The following is an 18,406-nucleotide window of genomic DNA, read 5'->3' on the forward strand; positions in this document are numbered from 1 at the left end:
AACATAAAGTGCAGACTCTGGGTGTGCACTGCACCGGTGGTGAAGGGATTTATCTAAATACTTATCGACTATAACATTATTACCACTCTGCTAATATAATGTAGATCCCCTGACTCCTGCTTACCGGGCGACCTTCTTTACACTACTTTTTGTGGTTAGTAAACACTGTATTCAGGGAACACCCCACCTTTTACCCAGTCATATCACATTCACAATTTTGCTCTTATCAAAATTGCTCAGATCCCTATCCCTGGCCATTATTACTACTTCCAACACATCAGTGTCATGTCTGTGTCCTGCTTTGGGGAGACCTCTGGCTAATCAGGGACTAGAAGGTCACAACACCTTATGCGCAGGTCTACAACTTTTATTTGAGTGAATATACCGTACTTTCTTTTAGTGCTGGAGGGATTAAGGGTTCTATCCTATCTGGCTGTCCTTTGTAGCCTTAATCTCTGGTGCAGCTCTTTTGTGACCACTCCCATTCGCTATAAAAATTCACATGTCTTACCCTCTAATGCTGGTGATAGATTCTGATTCTATATTGACCACTTTGGATGGAGCCTGTCTCTGGAAGAAACAGAGGAGTCATGACTATTGCAGCTGTAGTGTTAGCTGCATTGGAGGAGCTTGGAGTGTTTTCATTTTGTGTCTATTGTCTTTCTGTCTATTCCTTGTGTTGTATTATTGCAGTGTTGAGACTAGTGTTCTTGCTGGCCTTCTCACTAGCCAGGGTGAGTTCAGGGCAAGCGAGTGACTAGGCATGTAACGGCGACAAGGGGAAGGACCCGTGTAGGGACGTTAGGGAGCGTAGGGTACAAACTCAAGTGACTTGCAGTGTGTGGTTTCTATCCCTGTCACCAGGTCCTTCCTTCTATACTATTCCCGATGTTACCTTTGTGTTGCACAGCACGCTGTGCATCTGTACACTGTTGTGACATTCAGTTTTAAAAGCACACTGTCCATGTGCCAGGTAACATCTACCCCGCTTACCAGGTGCCATGTTATTGAAATATTAAGTGTTATTCACTTTAACTTTAATTTTAAAAGTGATGTGTGTATTGTCTATGCTTTGGAATATAACAATTAAGAAGTGGTTGTTCCAAATAGTGAATAGCCCCTTTAAGGAGTCCTTTCACATTTGAATTTGGTCGTTAATTATTTGTTTATTTTTTTTTTACGAAATCACAAAATAAAATTTGTACTGATTCTATATCTATGTTCCCCATAATAAATACCTATCTTATACATAGGCATATTGAAGATAAGAGCACTGTGTTTGGCACGGCGCTCAGTTACACCTCTTTGCGACTTCTCGGAGTGTCACAGGATGACCCAGATATGACCCGCGCCCGCAACAATCTTCATAGTAAGGGTAAGTTCACATCAGCTTTTAGCATCAATCCAGCGCATCTCACAACTGACAATCGTTTGCAGATAATATGTCAGTATATTTTTTCCATGCTTGATCCGATGTATCCAACTTTCGTTGCAGGAGGTGCCATTGGTATTCCTTCTTGGGGGAAATTTTGGCTATCTGTGCTGAATGTGTACAGTTGGGAGGGAATGAACACTCTATTCCCAGAGATGTGGTGAGTTTCTTTTTGGATTATTCAGACTTGATATGACTTTATTGGTGGCTGTGACCGTGAGATAATTATCTGTATCAATATTAGTAGCATTTACTAAAAATCAATTGTCTGTGGACCCAGTCCCCTGACACCGCGCTTAGAAACATTGGATTTCTACCTTCAAATGCTCTTTTTACTCCAGATTCTCTCTTCTAAAAATGCTAGTTAGTGTGGAAGTCAGGAACATCGCATCCTTCGTGGATAGTGAGAGTCTTTGAAGCCGGCTACACATACACCCGGCGTCAAAGAAGCTCAATGCTAATGGGTACAAAGCAGTGCGCATGCGCCCACTGGGGTGTGATACCAGGCTGAGTCGGCCGACTAGCCAGGGAACTAACGTCCCTGCAACTAGTCACTGACCTTATTAGCATGTCATAAACGATCTTAAGAAATACTTTTTCTAAAGATGTGTTTATGTATGCTACCGTGTTTTTCCTAAAATAAGACCTCCCCCAAAAATAAGCCCTAGCAGGGATTTTAAGCATTTTCATAGCAAGGCTTAAATATAAGCCCTCCCCCGAAAATAAGCCTTAGTCGCGGTTCAATAATGAAGTGTCAGTGCAGAAAGATACTACAGGACACTTCATTATAGAAAGCGGACACCCTGCAATTATACTGACCAGACGCTGAGCGGCAGAACCTGTAGTGATCGCACCCCCGCACACATCACACACACAATCACACACCATACACACAATCTCCCTTCAGATCGCTCACACACACTCACCACATCCAGCGATACCGATCCTGAGAAGCCGTACGGTGGAGCGCAAGGACCTGGGACACATGACTTACTCCCATCCCTTAGGCTGGGGTAGAGGCTAGAATGTACGGGCTTCTGACAGGTATAACCTGACGGACGCACTCTGTACCACTGGATGGAGTGTGTGTGTGTGTGTGTGTGTGTGTGTGTGTGTGTGTATGAGTGTTTGGGTTATGAGTATGTGTGTGTGTGTGTGTGTCCGTCCAGCAGCAGGAGGCAGCGTGCAGCATACTTGCTGGCAGCGGCTGCCGGAGATCACAGGGAAGATTTCGGAATTACTCAGCCTTCCAGGGTCTGGTAAGTATGAGTCTCCTGGGAAGTGGGGGGGTCTGTTTTTTTGGAAACCGTGTTTCTCCAAAAATAAGACCGCCCCCAAAAATAAGCCCTAGCGCTTTTTGGGGGGCAAAAAAAAGTATAAGACAGTGTCTTACTTTTGGAAAAACATGGTACTACATGAAGGGACAGTTAGTGAGGGATTCTAGATAAGCACCAGAACTACTAGTGGTTCTGGGGGCACTGGAAATCTGACAGAGCCCTTTAAAGGGAACCACTCAGCAGATTTGTCCCCTAAAAGCTGCGGCCACCACCAATGAGCTCTTATATACAGAATTCTACAATATTGTATATAAAAGCCCAGACCAATCTGAATAACGTAAAAAACAGCTTTTATTGTACTCACCTGCAGGGTGGTCTGGTCGGATGGGCATTGCTGGCCTTGATCCAGTGTCTCCTGTCTTCTTGCGATCGCTGTCTTCCTTCTTGCTTAGTGTGGATGACGCGTCTGACATCATCCACAAAGAGTCCTCAATTGCGTTTCTGTGCACGCGTACTGCTCTCTGAGGGCAGATCAAAGTATAGTGGGCGCATGCGTGGGCGGTCTTAATATTTCCTTGCGCACTACAATACTTTGCTCTGCCTGCAGCAGGGCAGAGAGAATTGCGAAGGAGCACAATGGAGGACTCTTTGTGGATGATGTAGGATGTGTCATCCACACAAAGCAAGAAGGAGGACGGCGATCACAAGAAGAGAGGAGGCATTGGCTCAAGGTCAAAGCACACTACAATACTTTGCTCTGCCCTCAGCATGGTATAGAGAAGTGCGCCTGTGCAGGAACACAGTGGAGGACTCTGTGTGCATGATTTAGGATGCGTCATCCACATGGAGCAGATAAGGAGGAAGGTGATGGAGAGAGGAGGCAATAGACTAAGAGCAGCGACGCCCATCGGACCATACCGCCCCCCAGACGAGTGTAATAAAAGCTGTTTTTTTACTTTATGCAGTGCGGCCTGGGGTCTTATATACAGTATTCTGGAATACTGTATGTAAGGGCTCACTGTTCGTTGCTGAAGTTTATAGGGGACAAATCTAGTGACAGGTTCCCTTTAATCAGCACCGCTCTGCGTTACATATAGTCTCCGCATATCTTCAGGTATTTTTCTAATAATCTTGCTGGGAAAGTAATGTGAATTATCCTTTCCCACTCTTCTCTAAAGCGGGCTTTACACGCTACGATATTTCTAGCAATTGCTATCAATATCGTACGCAAAAGCACCCGCCCCCATCACACATGCGATATCGCGTGATCGCTGCCGCAGCGAACATTATCGCTACGGCATCGTCACACGCACTTACCTGGTCGGCGGCGGTGCTATGACTTCCGAACAATCCCTCCTTCAAGGGGGAGGTGCGTTCGGCGTCACGGCGACGTCACCGCGACGTCACTAAGCGGCCGGCCAATCAAAGCGGAGGGGCGGAGATGAGCGGGACGAACATCCCGCCCACCTCCTTCCTTCCTCATTGCTGGTGGACGCAGGTAAGGAGACGTTCCTCGCTCCTGCGGTGTCACACACAGCGATGTATGCTGCCGCAGGAACGAGGAACAACATCTACTAACAACCATTAACAATTTTTGGTTTTAGGACGACCCCTCCATGGTGAACGATTTTCACCACTTTGGAGGACGTTTAAGGTCGCTGGTAAGTGTCACACGCCGCGATACTGTTAATGACGCCGGATGTGCGGCACTAACGACGTGACCCTGACGATAAAACATTAACGATATCGTAGCGTGTAAAGCCCCCTTAACATCTAGTGTTGTCTTGTAGGCTTCTTCCCCAGTGGTTCCCTGCTCACCCCAGCACCATATGGTGTCACTGCCGTCAGGTTTACTTACCCATGAGTTACTGCTATGCTACACGTCTGAGTGCCCGTGAGGATAACTTGATCCGCAGCTTGAGACAAGTAAGGGGCAGAACACGTATTTTATCACTTGTATTTTATCAAGTGGGACATGTATTTACACATTTGCTTCTCATGCAGGAGCTGTACGTGCAGGAATATAGCAGTATAAATTGGCCGGCACAGAGGAACTGTGTTGCTGCTTGTGACCTGTATACACCGCACAGTATCTTACTGGACTTTGCCTATGGTAGGAGGCATTGATTATCGTCAGTGCAGCATTTGTACCTATACAATTATGCAGATTTTTATGTGTGTTGTTTCTCTTAGAATTCAAAATTTAAATAAATTAAATTTAATGAGATTTTCACTTTTTATGATTTTAAAGGGAATCTGTCAGCAGGTTTTTGCTCCCCCATCTGAGAGCAGCATAATGTAAAGACAAAGACCCTGATTCCAGCGATGTGTCACTTACTGAGCTGCTTGCTGTCATTTTGATAAAATCAATGCTTTCTCTGCTGCAGATCTAGCAGTTATACAGAGTTCAGGAATATGCTGGACTACCTGCAGCATGCCAAGTAGTCCTGTAATGATAACCTACTGATGATTAATCAGTGATTTAATCAAAACTACACTGAGCAGCTCAGTAATTGACACATCGCTGCAATCAGGATCTCTGCCCCTACATTAGATTAGGTGGCAAAAACCTGGTGACAGATTCCCTTTAACTTTTCAGTTGAAGTATTTTATTCCCATAAGTCATTTTGTACTTTTCTTCTCAGTCCTGTTGAATGCATACGAGGCGTACCACATTCCTGCTCTTCGCCGGCGTGCTGTGCATGAATTATATGACCATGTAACAGCAGATGACCGCTTTACCAAGTGTATCAGCATTGGTCCAGTAAGTCTCCTGGAAACATGAATTATTTATTGATTTTTTTTATTTTTTTTTTAAAGAAAAATTCTAATTTTGAAATAAATCTTCTTCTGTAACAGATCTCTAAAGTGATTAATATGATGGTCCGTTGGCATGTAGATGGACCAGAATCTCCATCATTCCGGGAACATGTAGATCGCATCCCTGATTACCTTTGGTAAGTAGTGATCACATCCTGTGCAGAAATACAGTTCGTAGGATTAGTTTTCTTATCTGATTTGTTGCAACTTAACTTTTAAAATGCACCACTAATGAGCCACTTAAAAAATCTGATGATATTCGTCCAAAGGTGTTAATTAAAGTTTATGTTCTAAAAAGAAAGTGGGCGAACAATGCTGTTTATTGGCTTCATTCCCTTACTATATGCCCATTCTATTCTTTCCAATATCGGGCATAGTACAAGGAGCTCTGTACTTTCTCCCTGCAAAAGAATGCTCCAAGAATTGATAAATATGAGAGATAGGTAGATTATAAATACTTGCCCAATATAATGAAGTAGAATATATTTACCCAAACATGGGATTACAAGCTTTTTCTATGTCTCTAGAAGAAGCCTGCGAGATAATAGAATCCTGTGATTACAGCAGCCTCTGCATTATGTCAGACGGCAGGAAGGAGAAGTGTAATGGAAGTCTATGTGCCCACGGGGACAGTGTACTACGGATATATCCACAGGAGCTCCCAGAAATCCGCAGCACAACTTTTGTCTGTTTACATGCTGTGAATGTACAGCGGAACGTCCTGCGGATATGCTGCGGGCATTCTGCATTGAGGATACAGTACTATGGCTTTGGCACTGCATCCTCAATGCAGAACAAGTGCTGAGTGATCGGGGAGTTTATATTTACCTCCATCACGCAGCACTTCACTTTCCGGCATCTATCAGCGTCTGCACTGTGCAGGAGAAGGTGGGCGGGCCTGAACGAGCTCTGGCTGTCACATGACCGGAGATCGTGCAGGCCCCGCCCACCTCCTCCTTCCTGTTCCTAGCTCCACCGCGCTCCTGTGCTCCGGAAGAAAGTGACGGGCGTCTGCTATCAAGGCAGGTAAGTATGGGACCAAGGCAGATTTCCGCAGGTAAATCCGCAGGAATAATTGACATGCAGTTATGTGCGGCTGCGGGACATCTGCAGTATATTCCGCAACTGCACATTCCACAACGTGGACACAGACACTCCCCATGTCCCATAGGATAACATGGGGAGTGTCTGTACATTTTGAAACCTGCAGATTTATCTGGAAAATCCAGATAAATCCGCAGGTTTTCCGCAGAAAAATCCGCAGAAGCAAGCGGGACATGGGGAGTGTCTGTGTCCACGCTGCGGTATGTGCGGTTGCGGGATTTGCTGCGGATGTCCCGCAGCCGCGCGTAACTGCATGTCAATTATTCCTGTGGATTTACCTGCGGAAATCCTGGCGCTCCACTATGGAGATAGAGGCTTACCTGCCTTGGTCCCATACTTACCTGCCTTGACAACAGACACGCGAGTCAGGACGGCAGTGGAGCTAGGAGCAGGAAGGAGGTGGGCGGGGCCTGCACGAGCTCCGGTCATGTGACAGCCAGAGCTAGTTCAGGCCCGCCCACCTTCTCCTGCACAGTGCAGACGCTGACAGAGTGACACGGCCGGAGAGAAGTGCTGTGTGATGGAGGCAAGTATGAACGCCCCGATCACTCAGCACTTGTTCTTCATAGAGGATGCAGTGCCGAAGCCATGGCACTGTATACTCAATGCAGAAGGCCCGCAGCATATCCGCACGACATTCCGCAGCATGGAAACAGACAAAAGTTGTGGTACGGTTTTCGGGGAGCTCCTGCGGATATAACCGCAGGACACTTTCCCCGTGGGCACATAGCCTTAGGCTGCAGTTGTATTGTAACTTGACAATCACATACTTTACTAAGATGTGAATTGGGAAGAAGGGAAAGTGCAACATCCAATGCTCCATGCACACGCTGCAGTTTTTGACGCGTTTTTTGGTGCAGTTTGTGATGAACTTTTAGTCACCACAAGCTGCATTCCCCACTAAAGTTTATGAGATTTCAGATTTGCTGTGCGTACATTGCTTTTTATTATTTGGCTACAGTTTTGTGGTGACCACAAAATTGCAGCATGTCAGTTCTTTTTGCGTTTTTACCTGTGATTTTCACCCATTGGTGCTAAAACACGCATGGTCAAAAACGCACCAAAGCGCATGCTTTTTTTGGCCACAAGGTGCATTTTCTTTGTCTCTCCATTGGGAGACCCAGACAATTGGGGTGTATAGCTTCTGCCTCCGGAGGCCACACAAAGTATTACACTTTAAAAAGTGTAACCCCTCCCCTCTGCCTATACACCCTCCCGTGCATCACGGGCCCATCAGTTTTATGCTTTGTGTTGAAGGAGGCACACATTCACGCAAGCTCCACATTTTAGTCAGCAGCAGCTGCTGATTTTTATCGGATGGAAGAAAAGAGGGCCCCTCACAGGGCCCCCGGCATGCTCCCTTCTCACCCCACTAATGTCGGCGGTGCTGTTAAGGTTGAGGTACCCATTGCGGGTACACAGGCTGGAGCCACATGCCGTTTTCCTTCCCCATCCCTTAGAGGCTCTGGGAGAAGTGGGATCCAAACCGGTCACCAGGCACTGGAACCGGGCTCCCTCCGCAGCCCCTGGGGGAATCTGACGGACAGGAGACTGAGTCTTATCAGGGACAGGCCCTGCATCTAAATAGGTACTCTGTGTCCCCTTGGGGTCGGCGCTGGAGCGCCTGTGTAACAAACGCTGCAGCGGCTGCTGTGTTTTGTTGTGGCGCCGGGACTACCGCGCCGACCGCACCTGTTTGCCGGCCGCGGCTATTAAATTTAGTCCCCGGCTTCTGCGGCCTAGTACGATAACTCCCGCCCCCGGGCCTGCCAGTCAGGGGTAAGGGCGGGACGCTCGACTGCACGTCGGGAGTGAGGGCTGGAGCATACTTTGATATCCTCCTCCCCCCTCACTGAGCACTGTGGGGCATCAGATTCCCGCACTTTTTAGGTCACGCCCACGGCTCCCTCCTCCTCTCGGAACGCTGGCAGCCATTGTTATAACACTGCTGCCGGTGGAGGAATACAGAGCAAGCTCTGGGAGGCCCAGGCAGGGAATCTGGTGGTCACACAACCGCTTTGGGCGGTCGGTAAGCAGCACCGTTAGGTGCTGGCCCCCTTGGGTGCCGAAGTGTATATATATATATAGTTATACTGTATACATTTTCTCTGTTCGGCCGCATTATTGCCTGTGGCTATATACCCTCACTGATTACTCTAAGGGGAGACAACAGCATGTCGTCCGCAAAGAGCAAGGGTGCCAAGGCACAGGCTTATTTTGCAACCTGTACCTCTTGTGCGGCAATGTTACCTGCAGGTTCCACCTACCCTCATTGTGTGCAATGCTCGGCCCCTGTGGCACTCACTCAGCCGGAGCCCCGGGCACTGGTGGGACCCTCGGCTCAGGTAGAACAGACGGCTTCCACTGGCCAGGTGACAGGAACAGAGTTTGCAGTTTTGGCTGACAAACTCTCTGCGTCACTTTCACAATCCATGGCTCAGTCTATGGATAAATGGTCTGCTAAGATATTAGAAGCCTTGCAGTCCAGACCGGTAACACAGGCCCAGGACGCTGTGCGTTCATCGCCCCCAGGCCCATCTCGGTCGGCGCAGCAAAGTGCTCCTGAGGTGACACCTAGGTCCCACGGTGAAGACTCCGACTCGGACCACAGTACCAGACCGGCTAAGCGGGCTCGCTGGAGACCTTCCTCGACTTCGTCACGCTGCTCAGGGTCTCAGCATGAGGACTCCCTGGAGGATGAAGCGGAGGTCGCAGCTCAGGGCTCTGACCCTGACGTTGCTCTCAATCTTGATACACCTGAAGGGGACGCCATAGTAAATGACCTTATAGCGTCCATCAACCAGGTGCTAGAACTTTCTCCTCCAACTCCACCTATAGAGGAGTCGGCTTCACAGCAGGAGAAACACCAGTTTAGGTTTCCCAAACGTTCAAGGAGTGCGTTTTTCGATCACTCTAACTTCAGAGATGCTGTCCAGAAGCACAGAGCATTTCCGGACAAGCGCTTTACTAAGCGCCTTAATGACACACGTTACCCCTTCCCCCCTGACGTAGTTAAGGGGTGGGCTCAGTGTCCCAAAGTGGATCCTCCAGTCTCTAGACTGGCGGCTAGATCAGTAGTATCAGTGGCAGACGGCTCATCGCTCAAGGATGCCACTGACAGGCAAATAGAGCTCCTGATGAAATCCATCTACGAAGCCATAGGCGCGTCTTTTGCTCCGGCATTCGCAGCCGTGTGGGCACTCCAAGCTATCTCAGCTTGTCTGTCTGAGATTAATGCGGTCGCACATACCTCGACCCCGCAGGTTGGGTCTTTGACTTCTCAGGCGTTGGTTTTTTCGTCCTACGCCATGAACGCCGTCCTGGACTCTGCAAGCCGCACGGCGGTAGCATCCGCCAATTCGGTGGCAGTCCGCAGGGCCATGTGGCTACGCGAATGGAAGGCAGACTCTGCTTCCAAGAAATTCTTAACCGGTTTGCCATTTTCTGGCGACCGTTTGTTTGGCGAGCAATTGGACGAAATTATTAAACAATCCAAGGGAAAGGACTCGTCCTTACCCCAGTCTAAACCAAACAGACCTCAGCAGCGAAAGATTCAACCGAGGTTTCGGTCCTTTCGGCCCTCAGCCGGACCCCATTCCTCCACGTCCAACAGGTCACAGAAGGGCCAGAGGAACTCTTCTGCATGGCGGTCTAAGTCACGTCCTAAAAAGACCGCCGGAGGAACCGCCCCCAAGGCGGCATCCTCATGACTTTCGGCCTCCCCAAACCGCATCCTCGGTCGGTGGCAGGCTCTCCCGCTTTTGTGACGCCTGGTGGCCACATGTCCAAGACCGATGGGTGAGAGACATTCTGTCTCACGGTTACAGGATAGAGCTCAGTTCTCATCCTCCGACTCGTTTCTTCAGAACATCTCCGCCCCCCGAGCGAGCCGATGCTCTGATTCAGGCGGTGAATACTCTGAAGGCAGAAAGAGTGGTGATTCCCGTTCCCCCTCAGGAACATGGTCACGGCTTCTACTCCAACTTGTTCGTGGTGCCAAAAAAAGACGGATCATTCCGTCCCGTTCTGGACCTCAAACTCCTCAACAAACATGTCAGAACCAGACGGTTCCGGATGGAATCTCTCCGCTCTGTCATCGCCTCGATGTCCCAGGGAGACTTCCTAGCTTCAATCGACATCAGGGATGCTTATCTCCATGTGCCGATTGCACCAGAGCATCAACGCTTCCTGCGTTTTGCCATCAAAGACGAACACCTTCAATTCGTAGCACTGCCTTTCGGACTGGCGACAGCCCCACGGGTCTTCACCAAGGTCATGGCAGCAGTAGGGGCGGTCCTGCACTCTCAGGGCCACTCGGTGATCCCTTACTTAGACGATCTTCTAGTCAAGGCACCCTCCCGGGGGGCATGCCAACACAGCCTGACCATTGCCCTGGAGACTCTCCAGAGGTTTGGGTGGATCATCAATTTCCAAAAGTCAAAATTGACGCCGACCCAAACGCTAACTTACCTCGGGATGGAGTTTCATACTCTCTCGGCGATAGTGAAGCTACCGCTGGACAAACAGCGTTCACTACAGACAGGGGTGCACTCTCTCCTTCGAGCCCAGTCACACCCCCTGAGGCGACTCATGCACTTCCTAGGGAAAATGGTGGCAGCAATGGAAGCAGTGCCCTTTGCGCAGTTTCATCTGCGTCCACTTCAATGGGACATTCTCCGCAAATGGGACAGGAGGTCGACGTCCCTAGACAGGAGCGTCTCCCTTTCACGGGCAGCCAAAACCTCTCTTCAGTGGTGGCTTCTTCCCACTTCTTTGTCGAAGGGAAAATCATTCCTGCCCCCATCCTGGGCTGTGGTCACGACGGACGCGAGTCTGTCAGGGTGGGGGAAGTGGTCTTCCTCCACCACAGGGCTCAGGGAACCTGGACTCCGACAGAGTCCTCCCTTCAGATCAATGTCCTGGAGATAAGGGCAGTGTATCTAGCCCTAAAGGCGTTCCAGCGGTGGCTGGAGGGCAGGCAGATCCGAATACAGTCGGACAACGCCACGGCGGTTGCGTACATCAACCACCAGGGCGGCACACGCAGTCGTCAAGCCTTCCAAGAAGTTCGGCGGATTCTGCTGTGGGCGGAAGCCACAGACTCCACCATCTCCGCGGTTCACATCCCGGGCGTAGAAAACTGGGAAGCAGACTTTCTCAGTCGCCAGGGCATGGACGCAGGGGAATGGTCTCTTCACCCGGACGTGTTTCAAGAGATCTGTTGCCGCTGGGGAACGCCGGACGTCGATCTAATGGCGTCTCGGCACAACAACAAGGTCCCGGCATTCATGGCACGGTCTCAAGATCACAGAGCTCTGGCGGCAGACGCCTTAGTTCAGGATTGGTCGCAGTTTCGACTGCCTTATGTATTTCCTCCTCTGGCACTGCTGCCCAGAGTGTTACGCAAGATCAGGTCCGACTGCCGCCGCGCCATCCTCATCGCTCCAGACTGGCCGAGGCGGTCGTGGTACCCGGATCTGTGGCATCTCACGGTGGGTCAACCGTGGGTACTGCCAGACCGGCCAGACTTGCTGTCTCAAGGGCCATTTTTCCATCTGAATTCTGCGGCCCTCAACCTGACTGTGTGGCCATTGAGTCCTGGCTCCTAGCGTCCTCAGGGTTATCTCAAGATGTCATTGCCACTATGAGACAGGCCAGGAAACTAACGTCCGCCAAGATCTACCACAGGACTTGGAGGATCTTCTTATCCTGGTGCTCTGATCGGAGTTTTACTCCCTGGCCGTTTACCTTGCCCACGTTTCTTTCCTTCCTTCAATCCGGAATGGACAAGGGTTTGTCTCTCGGCTCCCTCAAGGGACAAGTATCGGCGCTTTCCATGTTCTTTCAAAAGCGTCTAGCCAGGCTTCCGCAGGTCCGCATGTTCCTGCAGGGGGTGGCCCACATAGTCCCACCTTACAAGCGTCCGCTAGAACCCTGGGATCTTAACAGGGTGCTCACGGCTCTCCAGAAGCCACCTTTCGAGCCGATGCGTGATGTCTCTCTATCACGCCTTTCACAGAAGGTGGCCTTCCTAGTGGCAGTCACTTCACTTAGGAGAGTGTCTGAGTTAGCAGCGCTGTCATGCAAAGCCCCCTTCCTGGTGTTTCACCAGGATAAGGTGGTTCTGCGTCCGGTCCCGGAATTTCTCCCTAAGGTGGTATCCCCTTTTCATCTCAATCAGGATATCTCCTTACCTTCCTTTTGCCCTCATCCAGTTCACCAAGGTGAAAAGGATCTGCACTTGTTGGATCTCGTGAGAGCACTCAGGCTCTACATTTCTCGCACGGCGCCCCTGCGCCGTTCGGATGCGCTCTTTGTCCTGGTCGCTGGCCAGCGTAAGGGGTCGCAGGCTTCCAAGTCAACCTTGGCTCGGTGGATCAAGGAACCGATTCTTGAAGCCTACCGTTCATCTGGACTTACGATTCCTTGAGGGCTGAAAGCCCATTCTACCAGAGCCGTAGGTGCGTCCTGGGCATTGCGGCACCAGGCTACGGCTCAGCAGGTGTGTCAGGCGGCTACCTGGTCGAGTCTGCACACTTTCACAAAACACTATCAGGTGCATGCCTATGCTTCGGCAGATGCCAGCCTAGGTAGGCGAGTCCTTCAGGCGGCGATTGCCCACCTGTAAGAAGGGGCCGTTTTTCGGCTCTTTTTATCGAGGTATTCTTTTACCCAACCCAGGGATTGCTTTTGGACGTCCCAATTGTCTGGGTCTCCCAATGGAGCGACAAAGAAGAAGGGAATTTTGTTTACTTACCGTAAATTCCTTTTCTTCTAGCTCCAATTGGGAGACCCAGCACCCGCCCCTGTTCCCTTCGGGCTTTTGTTCTTTTGTGTACACATGTTGTTCATGTTGAATTGTTCTTTTGGTTCATGGTTTTAGTTCTCCGAACATCCTTCGGATTGAATTTACCTTAGACCAATTTATAAGTTTCCTCCTTCCTGCTTTGGCACCAAAACTGATGGGCCCGTGATGCACGGGAGGGTGTATAGGCAGAGGGGAGGGGTTACACTTTTTAAAGTGTAATACTTTGTGTGGCCTCCGGAGGCAGAAGCTATACACCCAATTGTCTGGGTCTCCCAATTGGAGCTAGAAGAAAAGGAATTTACGGTAAGTAAACAAAATTCCCTTCATTTTTAGTTGTAAAGTTGATTGCTTGTTGCCTTGGTTACCGACCACTTTAGTGGCTTTTCCCTAGGCAAGAAGCAGGTGATTAAAGGCTTTTTACTATACAGTTTGTAAATGCCACTCTGAAGTTGTCTGGGTCCGGCCAGCTTCAGTGTCCTTGCACTTCTTCCATGCTGCAGAGGCAGAACTGCCCCTACTAGCCAGAAGGGAAAGAAGACGGTTTAGACCAGTAGTGCAACCATACTGGAGGTGTTAACTGTCATTGTACATTCCATCTGGCAAGCAGAAATCCTGGAGTCAGAGGCACGGTGCGCATCAGAAGACAGAAGATGTGCATACACATTTAAAGGGGTTGTCCACTACTAGGACAACCCCTTCTGTTTCACATTTCCCCCAGGTAAAATAATAAAGACTATACTTGTATCCCTTACTGGCGCCCTTCTAACAGTGCCGTGGTTCGCGTTCCCATTGCTCATGTGGGGTTTTGACATCATGAGAGCCCCGCATCCAATCTGTGCCAGCTTCCTTCTCCCCACCTTCGGACCAAACGAATAATCAACAGGAAGTGAGCTCACTTCCTGTTGATTAACTCATTTGGTCCTAAGGCGTTGAGAAGGAAGCTGGCGCTGATTGGATGCGGGGCTCGCATGACGTCACAACTCCATGTGATCTCCAGCACCTCGAGCCCGTACATAGCTAGAAGGGCGCCGGTATGGGAGGTAATTATATTCTTTATTATTTTACCTTCGAGAAATATGTGGAATTAAAGAGGTTGTCCTAGTAGTGGATAACCCCTTTAAGTACAGCCACAAATGGGATGTCTATAAGAAATGCCCCTCCTTATTTCCTACGAATGGGTGACCAAGCCATATTATATGTATTCCAGGAGACTGTGGTCCACAGAGAACCCCATTTACATGTTGATTATGTTTCTGCTCTGGATTTGAGGGCATATAATCAGCAACCTGTTATGTTGTGTATTTCTCATTTCATCCCTGGCGATCAGGCAAAATTTGTGCTGCTGCTCCCCAATACTGCTTTTATTTTTCATCTGTTGTAGAAAGGTCTTCTGGCCTCTGGGGACACCGCTAGTCTCTATGCTCCATAGAGTATACGTTTTTTTTTTTATAAAGGAACACTAATATAAAAGTTAACCCAAGATTTTATATATTTAGTATTAATGAATATTAATAAATTCTAGTTATTTTCATATCGTTTGTTCACTCTCACAGATGTTTGAGAAGGAAAGTGAAGTTCTAATGGAGATAAACCGAGCGACTGGATCTGCACTTAGCCCACTGACGTCAGAGCATTACGACCAAGAATAATATCACTTCCATGTCATGAGCTGCACGGAGAACAGAGAAAGCGGCGTCTGAGAAACGGGAATTATATACATACGTCATGCATCAATTATAGGACATGATGGTTAGCGATAATTGTAGGATTTTGCACTTTATACTATCCCAGATGATTCCCTAATCCATCATTACCAGCTGATTGCAATATTAGAATCACTATCCTGGGGATGAGTTCCATTATTAGGAGAGCCAAGAAACAAGGGAGGATTCTGATATTGCCGTGACTGTACATTATCCAGTTTGCAAATCTAATGGTGAATTTTTTTTACATTGGATAACAATTTTTCTTAGCCCAATTATACGTTGTCATGAAGAATGACATCGGCAAAAATGAGTTACATGATCTCAGTAGATTTAGACAAAAAGTTCTAAAAGTCTGATCAGAAGAGAAAGAAGACTGAGGCCGGGTCACTCGAGCGTATGAATATTCATCCGATTTTCATCCAGAAAGCTTTAACTCATGTTGTCGTCAATGTGTCCGTTTTTTATGTCCATGTGCAATCCCTTTTCAGACATCTACATTAAAAAATGTACAGGATCAAATAGAGTTTCCTTAGTTCATATTGGAGATTTAATATATTAAGCTGAATGTATGTATGAATGTGTACATGTATTGGAGTGTGTGTGTGTGTGTGTGTGTGTGTGTGTGTGTGTGTGTGTCTCCGCTAAAGGAATCCGCACAGTCTCATTTACAATCATGACATTTTTCACAGCCACCTCATGTGACTTAGGGAACGTCATAGATTATGTTTTGAGGGGAAAATTTAACCTCGTGTTTAAAATAAATAGAAATAGATGGACAGAGAGAGAGAGAAAGACAGACACAGAGAGACAGACAGACAGAGACAGCCAGGCAAGGAAAGAGGCAGGGAGAGAGTGAGAGAGAAACAGAAAGACACTTAGTTACTAACACTAGGTACTACAGCTAGTGTATTCATAAAAATCAGATTAAATCAACATGTGTGTGGAATCAGGGTTTTTTCTTTAGATCCATAGACTTCTATGGGTGAGTTTCATTCGGCATTCAGATAAGCATAGTGCATGCTGCAATTACTGAGCGTCTGTGTAAAAAAATGTCATCTGAAAAGCCCTATTGAGTCACACTGATTTTACTCAGATAGCACGCATCTGCATAATACTCAGGTCTGAACAGGCCTTTAGACTGAGGTCACACAGTACAGACGAGGGGCAGCACAAACAGTTTCCATGAACAAATTATTTGATAAGTTTTCCTCCACCAAAACCCTATGTAAATATAGTGGACCTTTCATGTAATGCATTTTAGGGCTGCACATTTCTAATCAGCAGTTTCACTGTTAGGTTAAGTTGAAGGCATCTAAGCAGTATCTGCACGCAGGCTCCCCCAACCTTCTTGTGACAATGATATTCCTGCTCATATCATATGTGGCACAGAGGTCTGTGACGGCAGAAAAGTAGTCTTTGTACCCTCCAGACTTGTTCTCCAAACAATATCTCACTACAGATGTATCCAAGTGTAACTTGATAAATATCGCCTCACCTTAATAACTCATTACAGAAAAAACATAATTTAAAGGGGATGTCCACCTCTGGGGACATTTTTTTTTTTTTTTTTACTTAACTGCATGTATGCAAAGCTAAAAATCACTTTTGTAGTTCAGTTTAATTAAAAAAAAAAAATAGTTTTGCTTATACAGGACAATCATTCATCTAGATGTCCTCAAGAGTCAGAAGGGCTTCATCAGAGAAAATAACTTTGCAGGAAGTACAAGTCCAGGGACTGGACGGGAGAGATCACAGACAGAAGAGGGCCCTTGTGCAAGAAGAATATATGGGCCCTTTGCAGCCCAAGAGCTCATAAAAATGCAAAGTTGCACCTGCTTTTGGGGTATAAATGGGCCCCCAGACCTCTTGGGTCCCTGTACGGCCGCACAGGATACACCAATGGTATCTCTGCCCCCGTGTGCAGTGCGCCTTTCTGATGCAGGGACGCGTACACCCGGCTTCAGAGGTTAAGTGATGTGAGGGAACAAAGCTGCGCATGTGCAAGATTTGTACAGGGCTGGCAATGACACCGGCTCTTGTAAATCATGTTATCAAGTCCACAGGGGCCTGATAACACACTATGTGGGCCGACTAGTCAGGGAAACTAACGCCCCCGCCCCTGTGACTAGTTGAAGGGGTAATGTTCATAAGATAAACTGACTTTAGAAATATGACCAGAAGTGTCGGTGACTTCGGATCATGTGTACTGAGCCTAAACCTGGCGTCTGAGTCCGTGACAACAAACACAGGTATGCGTATCACCACTGATGACGCTGGCCATTCAACAGCATGTTAGCCCCCAGGGGCGTGCTAAGAGAGCAGAATGAGCGCAGGAGCTACAGCCCTTGCGACTAGTCCCTGGCCTCATTAGCATATCATAAAGGATCTTTATAAATACTTTTTCTAAAGATCTCTTTATCTATGTTAGTGTATACAGGGACAGTTAGGTATGGATTAGAAATATGGACACTGCGGGGTCATGTGCACTGAGCCGAAATCCAGTGTCGGACGCGATGGCAGCGGAGGGTTGAGTGAGATCATCCTGTGATCCTGCGCATTCATTAGCATGAGAGCACGCCTACAGGGGCCCACAGGGACGTGCTAACATGCTAATGGGGCCGACTAGTCAGGGGAACTAACGCCCAGGGGACTAGTCCCCTCACTCATTAGCATATCAGAAAGGATCTTTAGAAATACTTTTTCTAAAGCTCGCTTTATCTACTGTATGCTAGTGTATACAGGGACGGTTAGGCAGGGATTAGCAATATACACCCAGAACTGCTCATGGTCTTGGATGCATATTGCACCTGGCAGGTTTAGTGAGCAGTAAGTAGAGTTTGAGCTGCAGGTGACATAATGGGGGTTTTTATTTGTGTCACAACAAAATTGAATGGGAGGGTCGTGAGAAATATTACAGAAAACCAGTTTCCTTTTATTTGTCAATATAAGGACTGGAGCTTATTCTCCGCTCCTCCGCCTCCCGGCAGCGCTGACCTCACACTGAAGCGACAGCTGCAGAGACTCGGGGACAGCACTTGACGGAACACGCTATTCTGTATTTGTCACCACCCATTGGCTGATAGCTGATGGCCCCGCCTACATGTATACAGCTATCAGCGCTGTGATTGGGTCCTGCTGTCTCTGCTCATGTCAGGATAGCGTGATGTAGGATCTGGCGGCGCGGTGTTGTCTGGGAAATGTAGTCCTTTACCGTATCTCGGGCTTTGGATTGAGAGGTTTTAAGAACTACAAGTCCTAG

At 48.1% G+C, this 18,406-nt stretch overlaps 1 protein-coding gene across 1 annotated transcript; it reads left to right on the forward strand.

Annotated features, from left to right (window-relative positions):
* Positions 1–1,259: 1,259 nt before the first annotated feature.
* Positions 1,260–15,090, forward strand: LOC142267565 (lanosterol synthase-like). Its single transcript, XM_075332336.1, has 7 exons — positions 1,260–1,375; positions 1,496–1,592; positions 4,500–4,635; positions 4,714–4,822; positions 5,355–5,473; positions 5,569–5,666; positions 14,964–15,090. The coding sequence occupies exons 1-7, from the start codon at positions 1,342–1,344 to the stop codon at positions 15,088–15,090; spliced, it is 720 nt and encodes a 239-aa protein (XP_075188451.1). The 5' UTR covers positions 1,260–1,341.
* The last annotated feature ends 3,316 nt before the right edge of the window (positions 15,091–18,406 follow it).

The sequence above is a fragment of the Anomaloglossus baeobatrachus genome, unplaced genomic scaffold, assembly GCF_048569485.1.
Source record: "Anomaloglossus baeobatrachus isolate aAnoBae1 unplaced genomic scaffold, aAnoBae1.hap1 Scaffold_296, whole genome shotgun sequence".
In the NCBI taxonomy this organism is placed as follows: Eukaryota; Metazoa; Chordata; class Amphibia; order Anura; family Aromobatidae; genus Anomaloglossus; species Anomaloglossus baeobatrachus.